At 33.1% G+C, this 16,089-nt stretch overlaps 2 protein-coding genes across 2 annotated transcripts; one reads left to right on the plus strand and one right to left on the minus strand.

The window, feature by feature from the left end:
* The first annotated feature begins 2,520 nt into the window (after positions 1-2,520).
* On the plus strand, positions 2,521-4,350 carry LOC106772087 (ammonium transporter 1 member 2). The gene has a single exon (XM_014658248.2). The coding sequence runs from the start codon at positions 2,713-2,715 to the stop codon at positions 4,225-4,227; it is 1,515 nt and encodes a 504-aa protein (XP_014513734.1). The 5' UTR covers positions 2,521-2,712; the 3' UTR covers positions 4,228-4,350.
* A 4,525-nt stretch (positions 4,351-8,875) lies between these two features.
* Positions 8,876-11,950, minus strand: LOC106770886. Its single transcript, XM_014656724.2, has 6 exons — positions 11,189-11,950; positions 10,880-10,966; positions 10,513-10,761; positions 10,012-10,182; positions 9,580-9,633; positions 8,876-9,485 (listed from the first exon to the last, which is right to left on the minus strand). Exons 1-6 carry the CDS (start codon positions 11,414-11,416, stop codon positions 8,961-8,963), a joined length of 1,314 nt encoding a protein of 437 aa, XP_014512210.1. The 5' UTR covers positions 11,417-11,950; the 3' UTR covers positions 8,876-8,960.
* Positions 11,951-16,089: the final 4,139 nt, after the last annotated feature.

A 16,089-nucleotide genomic window follows, 5' to 3' on the forward strand; every position in this document is an offset into this window, starting at 1 on the left:
TTAATATTCGAGTTGTAATGAACATGGGTTTGGCTATGAAAATCCGAAATTTAGGGCATGGAATGGAATGAGAAATAAAAGGTAAAGCAAAAAGTAAGTGAAAACGAAGAAATTTGAGAAAAAGAGTGGCTAGAAATTACGGCACAAAGATTACACTGCTGTCTCAATTATGTGCTGAAACATTATTGAGAGAATATTGACAGATAAGAATAAGGACGGGTACTGCTTCATTTTAGTTTTAGAATCACACTATAAATATCTTTCATGCATCATAAATAATATTTATTTTCATTATTACTGAAAATTAACATTATATATATATATATATATTTAAAGTTATTTTATTATTTGTTTCAATTGAACTCATACTAATTACTCTAATATAATATGATTCTATAGTTTCTTTTATCATGTTTGTTCAGTTTGATTTTCAATTTGTTTGGTGTGTTGAGAGTCTCATTTTAATAAAACCATTCGTATGATATTTTTAAAAGATATTCTAATGTTTAAGTTAGAGAATATTTGAGTGTTCAAATATTAAATGCAACAATCAATGTGTCACAATCTTGAAACACTTATTTATACAAATTATAATGATCTTTATTTATCATTTACTTAATTATGACTCTATCACTCTTTAATTACAATAACTAGGCTTATTTGCATTAATATATATAAGTCTCCTTAACCATGATAGTTGCATGTCCAATTAGTCATTCCGTTGATTGCCTTTGTAGGAATTTGTTCAAGAGACATCATAGGCTTTCTTCATTGTCCAAATATGAAGTCTAAGTATGAAGCTGTAGTTTACTTGATCTATTGTTAATCCGGTCAGTCACCCACTATTCACAGGCCCCTTAAGTCTGAGCAGTGGAGGACTTACTGCATTTGGGTATACAACAGCCCAAAAGTAACTTGGTAGTATTGCTCAAGGTTGATGTTTGACTTAGTAAGTTTTGAAAAAGTTACCATCAGAGCTTGAGTAGTCATGATGTCTCGTTTTACGTGTTGTCAATTTTGACATCTAATGTAAAATGTTAGATCTTTTCAACTGTTGGATGTGTTTCGATTTGACAATCTACAAGACGTGACTCTTGGCCTTCATTTTTATAAATAGACTTGACGTTGGTATGTCATTTTCACCTTTATTCTCAGGGACCTCTACTCACACCAATTGACTTCTATTATTAAGGTAATAATGTATAGAGTCAACATTTCTTCTTTAAAGGAGTCCTCTGGTTGAGAAGGTTAGGAGTATACCGATTATGTCTCGTTGTTGTTGATCACGTCGTTTTTAAGGAATCAGGGGTCAATCGAGTGGAATGTGTCGTTGGTCAATACCAACTATGGATGCAAATAAAGAAGTTAAAAATAAGGAACAAACATTGAAGGGATATGCCTAAACAATGAGAGTCTAAAAATGTATTGGTAAGAAAGTAACTTTTCCAAAAATTTAACCCAAAGAAGAAGAATAGACTTGGTGAATTTTTTTTAAATTATTTGTACAAGTGTTTCGGTTCTAAAATAACTAAATTGTTTCTACCTAACCCAATAGGTATATTAAAGAGCACGGCCTAATAAAATTATTTAAGTCTCTTCGTTATAGAGTAGTTCAAAGTTACACTTATTTGAATTATAGGTACATATTATAACTAAACATCAGTAGTTTGGTGGTTTGATTATTATTTATTATACTTTTACTCTCTAGATAAGTATTATTTCAATAAAAATATATAAGTTTACGATTCATATTAATCCTATAAATATAATTAATATACTTCAAGCAATACTTACTCTCACACTCTTCATAATCACACTTGATAATCACACTTGATTATACAAAGATCTTAATCTTCTTACTTTGCAGATGGATCTTCTCTTCCTCTTCTTATTAAGAGTAACTAGACCCTTTGGTAACAAAAACAAGAATCAAACTACATTTAAGATCTTTTTATGTACGTGCAAATCCACGCTCAAGATTCAAATTAAATCACCAACAACATATCTCAAAGATTTCTTATTAAAACTTTCCACTTGACTTCTTATTAAAACTTTCCATTTGACGTAGACCCAATTTTGAGATGAAAGACTTAATTGTATTTTCAAATTCTCCGACCTGATCAAAGTTGATATCTTACCCAATTGGATAAAACTTTAAACATTCTATCAATATTTCACTACCAAGTCAGTATAAGATGATACAAGTTCGAATACCTCTAATAATAAAATAAAAGTTTTAGACTTTTGATAACGAGAATGTGATAATGAACCCAAATGTTATGTAAGATGGATGTATGATAAATTTGATAATTTTAAAATAAGGATTTTAGTAGTTTTAAGATAAAATATTATCCTCCATTGAAATTAATTTGAGTTTTTGTGAAGAGGGGAAGCTAGAAAAAAAGTTGCAGGAAGGGAGCGTGGGGTTGAGGGGAAGCCAACGAGGACGAAAGTCGATCTGTAGGATTTGAAGATAATATTTGAGGAGGATCTATATTCGCGAACATCATTTATAACTCATTTAATTAAAAGATTCTCCCTGCAGCTCTCAAAACCACCAAACCTAACAGAAGCCGATAAAATAACCGCAAGTGGCTCTCCTCAATTCTACCATATAAAATCATTCACAACCATTCATATTTTCCTTATACCACTTCTTCTCTTCTTCACACTTCTTACTGTCTCATTCCAACACTCTCACTTCCGTCACCCATGGCTTCTCTCTCATGCTCCTCCGACCTCGCTACACTCATCAACCACACCGCCGCCGCCAACTACCTCTGTAACCAATTCGATTCCATTTCCAGAAAGCTCAACGATGCCACCTACGCCGTCGATAACACCTACCTTCTTTTCTCCGCCTATTTGGTATTCGCCATGCAGCTGGGTTTCGCCATGCTCTGCGCTGGATCCGTCCGAGCAAAGAACACCATGAACATCATGCTCACCAACGTCCTCGACGCCGCCGCAGGAGGCCTCTCCTACTACCTCTTCGGCTTCGCTTTTGCCTTCGGCGCCCCTTCTAACGGTTTCATCGGCCGCCACTTCTTCGGCCTTAGAGACTACCCCACCCCCTCCACCGACTACAGCTTCTTCCTCTACCAGTGGGCCTTCGCCATCGCCGCCGCTGGAATCACCAGCGGCTCCATCGCGGAGAGAACGCAATTCGTTGCTTACCTCATTTACTCTTCTTTTCTAACCGGGTTCGTTTACCCCATCGTTTCGCATTGGTTCTGGTCGGGGGACGGTTGGGCCAGCGCCACAAGAGTCGACGGGAACGTCTTGTTCGGGTCCGGGGTCATCGACTTTGCTGGCTCCGGAGTGGTTCATATGGTTGGTGGCATAGCGGGGCTGTGGGGGGCTTTAATTGAAGGCCCGAGAATCGGGCGGTTCGACAGGACGGGCCGGTCCGTTGCACTGCGCGGCCACAGCGCGTCTTTGGTTGTGTTAGGCTCGTTTCTATTATGGTTCGGGTGGTACGGGTTCAATCCCGGTTCCTTTTTTACTATAGCGAAGGGATATGCGGGCTTGGGTTATTATGGTCAATGGAGTGCCATAGGGAGGACAGCTGTCACGACGACATTGGCCGGGAGCACAGCGGCTCTGACAACGCTTTTCAGCAAGCGGTTATTGGTGGGCCACTGGAACGTGATCGACGTGTGTAATGGACTACTTGGCGGGTTCGCTGCCATCACCTCAGGCTGTGCGGTTGTGGAGCCGTGGGCCGCGATAGTGTGTGGGTTTGTGGCCGCCTGGGTTTTGATTGGGCTAAACAAGCTGGCAGCGAAAGTGGAGTACGATGACCCTTTGGAGGCGGCGCAGCTTCACGGCGGGTGTGGCGCCTGGGGGGTGTTGTTCACGGGGCTGTTCGCGAAGAGGGAGTACGTGGAAGAGATTTATGGAATTGGGAGGCCGTGCGGGGCGTTGATGGGGGGCGGCGGGAAGTTGCTGGCGGCGCAGTTGATTCAAATAGTGGTGGTGTGTGGGTGGGTTACGGCGACGATGGGGCCATTGTTCTACGGGCTTCATAAGTTGAATCTGTTGAGGATATCGAGGGACGATGAAACTGCAGGGATGGATTTGACGAGGCATGGAGGGTTTGCTTATGCGTACCATGACGATGAAGATGGTTCTAGCAGAGGCGTAGGATTGATGATGCGTAAAATAGAACCTGATAGTACTTCTCCCTCTCCCCCCGCTCCACCTCTATCAATATCTTCTCTTTAGTCGACTAAATGTCTTTTTCAACTAAATCGTTTCTCGGCCAAACTTGGCAATAGAATATTGCCTCTCTCTCTCTCTCTCATCTTGGATTAAAATGTTACTGTAAAAAATCTATATTAAAATATTATTTTTCTTTTTAAATATACGTAGTATTTTAACCTCAGCGCAATTTTCTTCGTTGGTGAGTTCTCTGTAAATTATCATTGCGGAAACTCGTGTTATCGTAAAAATATGATCTCACAATAAGATATTCTTTATAATGTAAGCATCAAGTGCAATTGACTATAATATAATATGTAAATAGTTTGTACAGCAAAATTTCATAGCCTATGACTATGGAAACTTTATAAGAACTGTAGGTTATTTAAAAACTGACAAAAGTGGGAATAAAAAATGTCCATCAAAATACTAAGCCAAAAATATTAAGGCTAGTATGCATATCCTTTCAATAGTACATACTAAAAGCGAACATTCCTGTACCTCCTATTTAAATTTCATAATAAATTAAAGCTTTGGACTAAAACACTTTAACAATTCTCATCATACAGTTACAGAGTCAGCACACATGAAATTTTAAGTTTGTCATTGCTGTAAACTATGGTGCAAATATATAATTCCCACAGCCTCTTAAAAGATGTTTTAATAAATTATAGGCTTGGAAATATTTAACCGGCACATGGAAGCCTAACATCTTGATTTTATTCTAAATTATTTACGTATATTTTGTTATAATAATTTTTCCCTTATGTCTTATTTTATGGTGATTAAATTTATTACGTATTAATTGCTACAATTGTCAAATAAATATTGACTTTGGTATTGAAGTACCTTTTTCATGTAATCTTCCAATTTGATTGAACAAAATAAAGGAAAATGACAATAAAGAAGAGTAGTTAAACATATAGAACCTAGAACACTTATAATCTCGACCTCATTACTGAAATATTTTGACACTCACCGTGGGATCCAAGGAAGAAGAAGAAGAAAATTTGATGGTGACCACAATTAACATGGGCACATCTATGCCAAGTGAGACAGACTAGCAACAAGATCCAATGAAGTTGATTAGGGAAATGCAGCGACAAATGCAAGAGATGAAGAGGAGGCATGAAGCGAGCATTGAGGGTTGAGAAAGAAGTCAGTCGCACATTAAGAGAAAATTGCCCAGGTTGAATTTCTCTCTATCCTCTGGGGACTTCACACCGGTTGGCAGAGTACCGGTGTTGATTCATAGTGCGAAAATAGGTATTGTACTCCTTCAACTCATGTGATGCCCACTCATAGCCACCAATAACTGGGAAAACATCCACATCTTGCTCCCTTTCATCGACCACATCCGCTTCAACAAAAACTACGATGGCCCGTGCAACTAGACACCTGTTATTGTCTCCTTGACCCTCAACTTCATCCTCAACCTCTTTTGTTGATCGCTCGATCGATTGATCACAAAATGGAAAAAAAACACTAAACTTGATATGCACATCTCATCATTTGCATACCCCCAACCACTCCCCTCAATGAACTTTTTACGAGACAACAAATCAATGATTGTCGATATTACCTGAATAAAAAGAAGAAAGAATGTTTGATTTGTAGATAGTAGATTTTAGCAGTAGTAAAAATAACTTGAAGGCTTGCCACTTTATAGGCATGAGGGCCCCCATACAGATCATCATCGGCCATTAGATATAGTTAGATTCAATTACCTACAACATGAGACGGTTTGTTTCTTGGAACATAGGAAATTCAAAATTGTCACGTATGACCTTTTCACCTAACGGCTAGACATAAATTAGTGGTGCCTCACTAAGTGGCCCATGGTCGAAAAACTGAATGCAACCCATCATACTATCAACAACATCCATCATAAACACATTCATCTATCAAGACAGATTTGGGACTTAGGGGCACGTGTATTGTATGGTCGTACGATCATATCTACATTGATATATATATATATATATATATATATATATATATATATATATATATATATATATATATATATATATATATATATATTATCTCTATCTTTTATCTTTAGTTAGTTTGTTATTATTTCTTATTTGTATTTTGAGCTTAGTCCATATTTCTTCTATTATAAACAGAGAACCATATATGTATATTCAACACAAGAGAGGTTAATCTCATACATAATTTTTACTATATTCAACACGGTATCTAGAGTCAGGTTCTTTTGAGAAGAAATATTTGTCGCCTCTAGTGTTATACTTGTTCTTGTTGGCAATGGCGACATCTATCGTCGCTGTTGACAGTGTCGTTGTCTACCGTTGACATTACCAACGTTCTAGTTTCAACCAACGATCACACGATTTTGATTGTCTCGGTCAGGCGACTACCGCGCCATAAACAGTGCTTTCATCGGAGCTCTTACACACTTTCAGTGCCTTTTGAAGGTGTGAATTTGCTTCTTTTTCTGTCATGCGTGGTGGCATGTCTCGTCTCTTTTTCAGGAAGTGATTTAGAGCGTCGAAGTTGCTCATTTTCCTTTCTCAAGCTCATTGTGCGTGGTAACATGTCATGTCTCCTTTCAAGCAACTATTTAGAGCATCGAGATTGCTCTTTTTGCTCTTTTAGGTGCCTTGATTGGATAATCTTAGATTTTTAAGGTTTCTCTCTCCTGTTCATCAATGACTTCTTTTGTTATTATCTCTTCTGACCTTCCTTTTGTCACCATTGCATTTGATCCGTTCATATATGTTTTTTCTCCCGTGGCAAAAATGATTTTTGTTAGTTTATTTATAGTCGTGATAGCTCTTTAGCAATGACCTTTTATCCATTATATGTCAACATTACATTCCTCAACTGTGATTTGCAATAAGAGGTTTACATGGAGTAATCTCCCAAATTTGTTGCTCAGGGGAGTCTTCTAGGTTGGTATTTTGTTTTCTACGTAGTCTTCGTAAATCATTAACAATTTGGTGTCACTCGAATGCAAAAGGAGATATTTTCACTAAGTCTTTATTGATTATATTAGTAACAAGTTTGATACACATGATTTGTATGCACAGTTTAAGAGGGAGTGTTAATATATTATCTTTATCTTTTATCTTTAGTTAATTTGTTATTATTTCTTATTATTTCTTATTTATATTTTGGACTTAGTCCATATTTTTTTTTATTATAAATAGTGGACCTATGTGTATATTAGTTCAATATAAGGAAAATTAATCCCATACATAATTTTCATTATATTCAACACAGATGATAGATAGTATGTTTATCACCTGACCAGCCGAATGAACAAGTTACCACAAGATTAGCATTAATATTAATTATCTTAAAACAAAACATGATTACCACCAATTTGTGATTAGGTCATGGTTAATTCAAAACTCAATCTAATTTAAAACTATAAATAGGAATTTGAGGTAAAGAGATAGGTGATTGCATTTACTATGCATTAACTGCTGTAACGACAAAACAAACATTGATTTGGACATCACACTGTCTTCTTCTTCTGTGAATAAAATCTCCTAGTTTGATTGAACCAAATAAAGAATGAATGACATATAGAATCTAAAAGTCTTATAACATCAACTTCATAATCGAAACAAAGGTAAAATAGAAAAAGAGAAATGTGAGTTTAAAAGAAAAATTAAGACGTAATTATTTTCTATTTTTGAATTCTTTTACAAGAAATTAAAAGTTAGATTTTAGGTAAAAATTAATATATATATATATATATATATATATATATATATATATATATATATGGTTACAAATATTGTATCTTTACATTATTTCAACTTTTCAATTATTGTGTTGTGATAGCAACATTCTTGACTGTATTCCCCGTTTAAACTCTGAAGGATAACCAATTGGGCGTCTTTATCATTGGTTCCTACTCTTGTTTGTTTTGGACTAGGAAAGACCAAAAAGAGGAAAAGAGAGGCCTGATCTATGCGTTTATTTCTCAAAAAAAAAAAAAATCAAATATTTGGAAAGAAAGAATACGAAAAAAAAATAGCAATATAATCAATTATATATGTAATATATTTTATTTATATTTTTCATTATGTTAAAAATAAATATATAATCAATAATATAGTAAGTAGTATAATTTAAAAAATTATAAATAAAGAAAATAATAAGTATAATAATACAGAAATAATAAAAAATAAATTAAGCACAGTTATAATAAAAATAATATTTTTTCTCATCTAAGAAATTTCATTTATACTTCCTCTTACATTTTTCATTGTTTCTCTTTTGCTTTTTCATTTCTATCATTTAATTCATGTTACCTCTAATTTTGTCTATACTTCATCCATCTATTGTTAGTAAGTTATCCATTAATTATTTTATTTAACTGTTTATGTCAAAATCTTGCAAAAGTTTTCATATATTCAAAATGACTTTTTTTTTATCCTCTAATAAGAGCAAGATATATTATATAAATTTAAAAGTCTTATAAATAAAATTTTAATTAACTTTATATAATTATAATACACGGATAATATAAATATCAAATAGCATTTTTAAAGAACGAGAGTGAGTAAAATTTCAGGCATGATTTACATATTCCAAACTTGCCAGTTGCCATGGTTGTTTTTTTTTTTTTTTTCTTTCCTTTCCCGGCCTTGCGGCGATTGAAAGAAAGAAAAGAGTGAAGTGGTAGAAAGAAGAATTGAAAAGAGAGAGTATTAATTCTATAATTACGTACAAGTAAAGAATGTAACAGAAAGAGATAAACATGTTTTTGAAAGTGAGTATCATGGACACTGTGGATTATTCCCTGGTCCACCATAGTAGAAGTAAGTGCCCCATTCGTTGCTGTAGAAGCTCTTGATGTCGTAACAGTTTGAGTTTTCGGCTAAGGTTGAGATGCTCTGCACAGAACTCAGACTGTTATCCATGTCTACGATCTGAAGGTTCCTGAAGTAGCTTGCTTTTCCAAAACCATCCTCTGCAAAATGCCCAGACCCCATTTGGGTGAACGTGTGTTGCCCATTGCTCCTTGAGTTCACCACCTCTCCTCCCCACTCCACCATCGTTGCATGCTCTGCTAAGTGCGTGAATACCTCCGCCGGCCAATACCCCACCAACGTCCTATCACCAAAACTCATCCACCAATTCCCTACTTTTGGATCCTTCCATATCAGAATCGTAATGTCGTATTGTTTGCTACCATACGAAGACACAGGAGATATGGCAGCTCCAATCGCTATTCTACTGTTCGTTTGAATAAACCCAGCACACAGAAGGTTGTAACATCCGGTTGCACGATATGAATCACTCTGCATCACCAAATATTTTCATAAAATTAACGATCAATTATAATGAAACTGTTGGAAGATGTGCTGAAATGGGGAAAAAGAAAGAAATGCTAACCGTCCAATAAGTGAACAATCTGGGTCTGCTGTCACCATAGAGCTCCGGACTGACCTGACTAGTACAATGATCAAAGCTTCAGAGATCCAATATTTCATAAAATTATTATTTTTTTTTTCACACATTAATTGCATTAATGTAATGTGTCGTGTATCACATGCATTCTAATTAATTCACGATATGTTCGGCTGCTTGAAGGAACCAAGTGAAAATCAACTTTACAAAATTATAATAATGATAATCACATCTCAGTATAGTATTTTAATAATGAGAATTCATCATTCATCATTCATCCTATCTTTCCTTTTTTTAATATATACTCACTATTTTCTAAAGATTAAAGAAAATACTTTTTATTCAACTAGTGTTATTGTGTGTTCATGATGATGAAACAGACAAGGGGACAAAAGAGGTTGGAATTGGAACAAGTACCTGCCATCCAGCTTCGATGCTATTAAGATCAGTGCCATCGAAGGATCCTGAAAGAATCCAAAGTTGTGAAAGACTAAATTCGTTCATCACTTGAATTGATGGATCCCATACGTTTATTGTTGCCTTTGCCCCGTACATTTCTTGAGACGACCCCGTATATGCGATCGCATGCTGCGTACCACAAATTTATAATCAATAAAAAAATAATAATAATAATATTAATTACCGATTCTAAGGTCAAAACCCTTTTTTTAATTATAATAATACACGTTGAAATATTAGTACAATAGGTTTGAAGTATAATCAAAGCAATCTTCAAATTAGCTAATATTTAAAAGGATTCGATGTTCTCAGACAGCTTGCAACACCTGCTAGATCTATTTCTCAAAAGTTACACTTTTGTAGAGTAAAAAGGTTATACCATTTCGATCTTTGCGACCATGATTAATTCAAATATCATATCCGTTAATCTTTATCGTTTTTAAAAGATGTGGAAAATACCTCATGGCCATTGGCGCTGAGAACATCGGGGGCATCGCTGCGGCGAGAGAGAGGAACTCGTGAACGTTTCTTCCCAAAATCATACAAAGACTTTGCTCTAAGCACGTCATGCACCGTGCTCCGTCGTACCGGAACCGTTCCCTTTGGACAGCGTGTCCCATTCAAGTGCCACATTTGCCATGCCATGTTCTCTCCTTCGTCTTCCTTATTCACTTTCATCATTCCTCTTGGCATCTCCGTTGGCATTTTCTATTACATCCATCAAATAACACCACACTTTTAACAGATAACAGTGCTTTTGGGGATCATCACATGAGTGAAGTGCAAGGAAAGCAAATATAAAGAGAGGTTTCTCGTACACGTATACCTGGATCTTGTGATTCTTTAAAAGCGGGTGATCTAAAGCCAGTTGTTTTCTTTTGTGAACACAATCTATAAGATCTCCATCTGGACTCTGCAATACGAACCCACGCCATAAGAATACTTAAATGTTACGTACTAAAGAAGGGAAAACCAACATTTATTTGGCCATTAAAATCTCAACCACTGATAAACGTACCCTAAAATATATTCTATATTTTATATATATATATATATAGATAGATAGATAGATAGATATAAAGTATAAATATATATATATAAACAATATTATTATTATTATTATTATTATTATTACCTGTATGGTGAGCACAGGAGGCTTGTTGATCTTGTCCAAGTGCCTGGTAATCCTTTGAAGTCTAAGGGTACTGGTTTGCGTGTGTCTGGTGTAATTTAGCGTTGTGGATTCAACCATGGCCCTTTGCAGAAGCATGGGAAGAAAGAGAATGAGAAGCAGGAGAAGAAGATGGTCCTTATTAGAAGGAGGTGAAGAGGAGCATCTTCCCGTTCTCCCAGTAACAGCCATATCTTTTTCAGCGCCGAGAAAAAAGAGATGGCTAGGAAAGCATTAGGAGAAAATTAAAAGAAAGGGTAGAAAGAAAATCTGAGTTTGATGGTGAACCAAGAAAAGAAAGTTGGAAAAGGACGAGTTGAGAGGAAAGAAAGGAGAGAAGAGGCTCCCTGTATCTCTCTCTCTCTCTCTCTCTCTCTGTATTTAATAATATTAATGGCGAGAAGGGTAGTTGTTGAGATGAATTAAGCTGGTGGTGCTCAGAGACCCATTTGAAGTTTGAGCATCATGATGAAGTTTTTGAAGATTTGGAAGGAAAGGAGAGAAATTGTGAGGTGGTGGTGGTGGTGGTGATGGTGATGGTCTGAAAGTTGAAAGTTGTTTAATGAAAGCATTATAAAAACTGAGAGAAGAGAGGTTTTTATTGCAGTTGTTGAATATGCATCTGCCAGCATACAGTTTGCCATTAATATTGGTTGGCTTCCCTCCATCGCTATTGCTTGCTTTCCTTCACAGTCTCTCCATTCCTTTGCTTAACCTTTTTTTAAACTCTGACACTCAATTGGTGGAGAGAGGTGAGCTTTTAACCTTTTGGTTTTTCCACGTGGGGCAGCCCTACTTTTCAATTTCATCACCTACATTTCTCTAGGTGTATCCGAATTTATGTCAACAACACCTATTATACTTTTCAAACCTCAACACTTTCTTCCAACTATTTTTAACAAATTAAATATATTTCTTTTCTAATATCTAATTATTACAAAAGATTTTAAATATGACTTTTTAAAGTTTTTTCATGGATGTAACTCCTCAATATTACGAAAAGAGTTCAAATTGTTTAAAATAGCCAAGTACGTAAAGATAAAATAGCTTTCATAAAAAAGAGTGTGAAAAAGAGGTTTTTGCACCATACATGTATGGTTTAAACCTCACAATAACAAGCTTTCAATTAGAAAAATACCATATACGTCCCTCATCCCTCTGTTATTATACCAAAAAAATATGATGATATATATAGTTTATGAGGAATGACAACCTTGCAGTTCACCCATTGCATATAAATAACAAATAATCTCATTAACAAATAAACTTTTTTCTCTTAAAGCACTCATAAATCCACTAAAACGAAGTCTTCATAGTGTAAAAAAGAAATCTTCATTTTATAGGGCTTTAGAGTAAGTCATTGCCATTATGAGAGTGCATCCACAAATTTAAAACATATTTAACATTTTTTTTCTTTTCTTATTATTATAATTATTAATCTTATTATTATTATTATTGTATCTTATCAAATATACATTTGGCCAACTTGCCCTTTGCCTCCTCGAAGAAAAGAAAACACAAAATATTCATTATTTCATGCAGATAACATTGGTCACTCTGTATAACTTTCCAAACATATAAAGCTTGGTACGACAGGTTTGATTTTTTGAAGCAGCATTTTAACTTTGACATATGGCTAAAATCATGGAAGCTGAACTAAATTATAAAGGGTCCCTGGATTAGAAAATATTTATTACATAAAACAGTAATGCTACTTGTTTTTATATTTTAAGAATCATCATATTTTATAATTTAAGTTATATATAATTATTTTATTGATTCATATATTTAAAACAGATTAATTATAATCTATTATATAAATGGTTGTAAAAAAAAAATTTAAAATACATTTTTCATATTTTAATATAATAAACGCTTTTATTAAAAACTTAATATATTATTTCTTCAATGAGAAAAAAAATATGGAATTATACATGAACTGGTATGAGAATCTAGCTATACCGTCTGCAATTAGATATAAATAACTAAATAGAAAATAATGAAAATATATGTAGTCAACGTCTATTAATTATTGGAGAAGATAGTTAATTTGTCTGCAAGTTGTTTGTGGCTATTAAAATTTGACAGCTCTATTTCAGGCTATGATATAAAATGCAGACCTATGAGATACTTGTTTAAAATTTTTGTTTACGAAAGTTTCATTTTCTTTTCTTATAGATATTATCATAGATATATTTGCTAAGTAGGATGCCCTCACTATATTAGCATGAATATGCATAACAATGAAAGAATTATATATTGACGCTAAAAAATAATAAATCTGAGATAAAATGATTTAACAAAAAAATTCAGTTTAAATAATTTCTTTTACAGATTTTATGAAAAAGAATTCTGTAGAAAACTTTTTTTCTAAATTTATCTTTTAGCTTGAAAAATAATTTTTCCAGTGTCACGATTTTAAGATCGAGTAAATATTTCATCCTAAAAGAAATTATGTATTAAGTATGGTCATGTATTAATAACATATACAGTTTAATATTACTATCTAATGATAAATATTTTTATGGTTTTAAAAATAATTATTGTAAAAATTTAATAAACTTCTTTTTGTGATTCTTTTTAAATGACTGTATAAAATCATTTAAATTATCCTACATTATCATATCTTAATTTTATAACGTATTTCATTAAAGTTTTAGGATGAAATTTGTATTTTCCCAATTTTGAGGAGAAAAAAAAAATATATAACACGTAAAGTTCTAGATGGTATAATAACAAAAGTGTATATATATAACTATCATACAAACCAATAAATATATATTGTAGTATAGACAGTAAGTCAGGATCACAGTTCAGTGGGAGACAAAAGTCTAAGGATGGTGGGTTGGTAAAGTTGGGAGGATCTCGTGATGATAGAAAAGCAAGTATTAAAAGGTAATTAATGGGTTCAGAAATAACATAATCAGTCTTAATGAACGAATATTACATAAGAAGAAATAAAATATATGGTATTGATGAGCAGTTAATGTCAATTACTAAGAATAACACCTATAAATATAAATATAATGTTAATGACCAGATAAAAACTCTTTTGTTTTAAAAAACATTTATTCTGACCTTCTAGAGACTTATCAGAAAAGATCGCCAATTTTGTAAGTTAAATTAAATTTAAATTTCACTACTAATACACACAAAAAAAAAGTTGTTTGATAAATAAAAGACAAAAAAAATTAAAATTTAGATATTTAAGACATGATGAGTTAATTTGTAGACTACTAATGTGTTTTGAAATTAAATATCTCATCACATATCACACATGCTTACAACTCCTTTGTTGGTGTAAGCAGTACAGGTTAAATATAAATAATATAAATAATGATGATATAATTGCTACTGCAATATATGGTAGTTTATTTTGAGTGACCTTAGAGAGCCCCCAACAACCACAAATGCAATTTTATTTTATAGCTATGTAAAGAAAGCAGTGATCATTATATATTGTTTTAATTATTAAATTTATAGATATTAATATATATATATATATATATATATATATATATATATATATATATATATTATAGTATATGCATAGCATATACTATAATGAAAATGTTAAGTATATGTTGGTTTTTAATGACTTTTATAACTTGAAATATATTAGTGATATTTTACATTTCATTATAAATGTATATGTGAAATAGGTTGAACAAATGTTTTGAATTACGTCAAGGTCAAATAATTTATATATGTAAACATTATTCTTTTTAGTGATATTTTTATACATATAATCTAATTAATTGTTTTTATATTTAAATTATCACAATTTTTTTCTAAAACATAAATATTGCAAAATTAATTGGAGGTTAAGAAAAGGAGTAATTTTATGTTAGTAATAATGTTGAATTTCTCTCTCATTATTGTAAAGGAGTGAACATTAAGGTCTTGTTCACTTGACTGAATTTGAGGGAGAGTAATTGAGTGGATTTGAGAGGGTTTGAAGGTAATTTTTTTGTTGTTGTTTATTTGAGTGAATTGGGAGGTAAATGAGGATGAATTTGGAAGTAAAATTTGTGAGAAATAGTATAGGATTTAATTATGTGACAGATTAAAAAAATTTACTTCCAAAATCCACTCTCACTTATCTTTAAATCTATTCAAATAAACAACAAAAAAATTTATCTTCAAATCCTCTCAATTACTCTCCCCCAAATCCACCCAAGTGAACAAAGCCTAATGGATGGTATGATGGTTATTTACAAATAACAAATTCTGCTATAATAGACTAATTTTAGGTTAAGAAGTGAATTTTAAACCTAACTCAATCCAAACAAAAATCAACTTTGTAAGATGAGATTGTACTCACTTATATATTCTAAATTATTCTTATTTTTATTTGGTGTGAGACTTCCAACATTTGCAGTTTTGTTTTTTAGATTTAGTTGTTCAATCTATGAAGTTTTCTTGTAGTTATTTGCTTAAAGTAATTATCTTTATTGTAATTATTTGGATGATTTGGAGAATGACACATCATAGTAGATTCCAAAATTCAATTGCACTTCTTTATGCTATTTTTTAAATTAAGGAGTTAGTGCATATGACAAGGAATAAATCTAATAAACATGTAAGTAATACTGACTTCGAGTTTTTGGTGATAAATTTTTTCAATATTCAATTTGCTTAAGATGAATATTGATGGTGGAAGTAGGAGTTGTCATAGTTTGACTTCAACGTTAATGTATTTTTAGAGGAAGTTAGAGTGCATATATAGATAATTTTTCAACTTTTATTAGGGTACGGACTTCTACTTATGCTAACTTTATGAGGTCATTTATGCTTGGGAGCATGCTTGAATGAGGACTTTCAAAGATTTTGGTTGGAGAATGATTCTTTTTTAGTTTGTCACG

Source organism: Vigna radiata, chromosome 8 (assembly GCF_000741045.1).
Source record: "Vigna radiata var. radiata cultivar VC1973A chromosome 8, Vradiata_ver6, whole genome shotgun sequence".
NCBI lineage: Eukaryota > Viridiplantae > Streptophyta > Magnoliopsida > Fabales > Fabaceae > Vigna > Vigna radiata.

What these genes read in the sequence shown, in the direction of transcription:
- LOC106772087 (XM_014658248.2), top strand. Translation starts at nt 2,713, where the DNA reads ATGGCTTCTCTCTCATGCTCCTCCGACCTCGCTACACTCATCAACCAC.
- LOC106770886 (XM_014656724.2), bottom strand. Translation starts at nt 11,416, where the DNA reads ATGGCTGTTACTGGGAGAACGGGAAGATGCTCCTCTTCACCTCCTTCT. An exon ending in TAAAGAATCACAAGATCCAG is followed by an intron (nt 10,762 to 10,879) that starts GTATACGTGTAC and finishes TGGATGTAATAG; the next exon opens with AAAATGCCAACGGAGATGCC. An exon ending in GCATCGAAGCTGGATGGCAG is followed by an intron (nt 9,634 to 10,011) that starts GTACTTGTTCCA and finishes TGTACTAGTCAG; the next exon opens with GTCAGTCCGGAGCTCTATGG.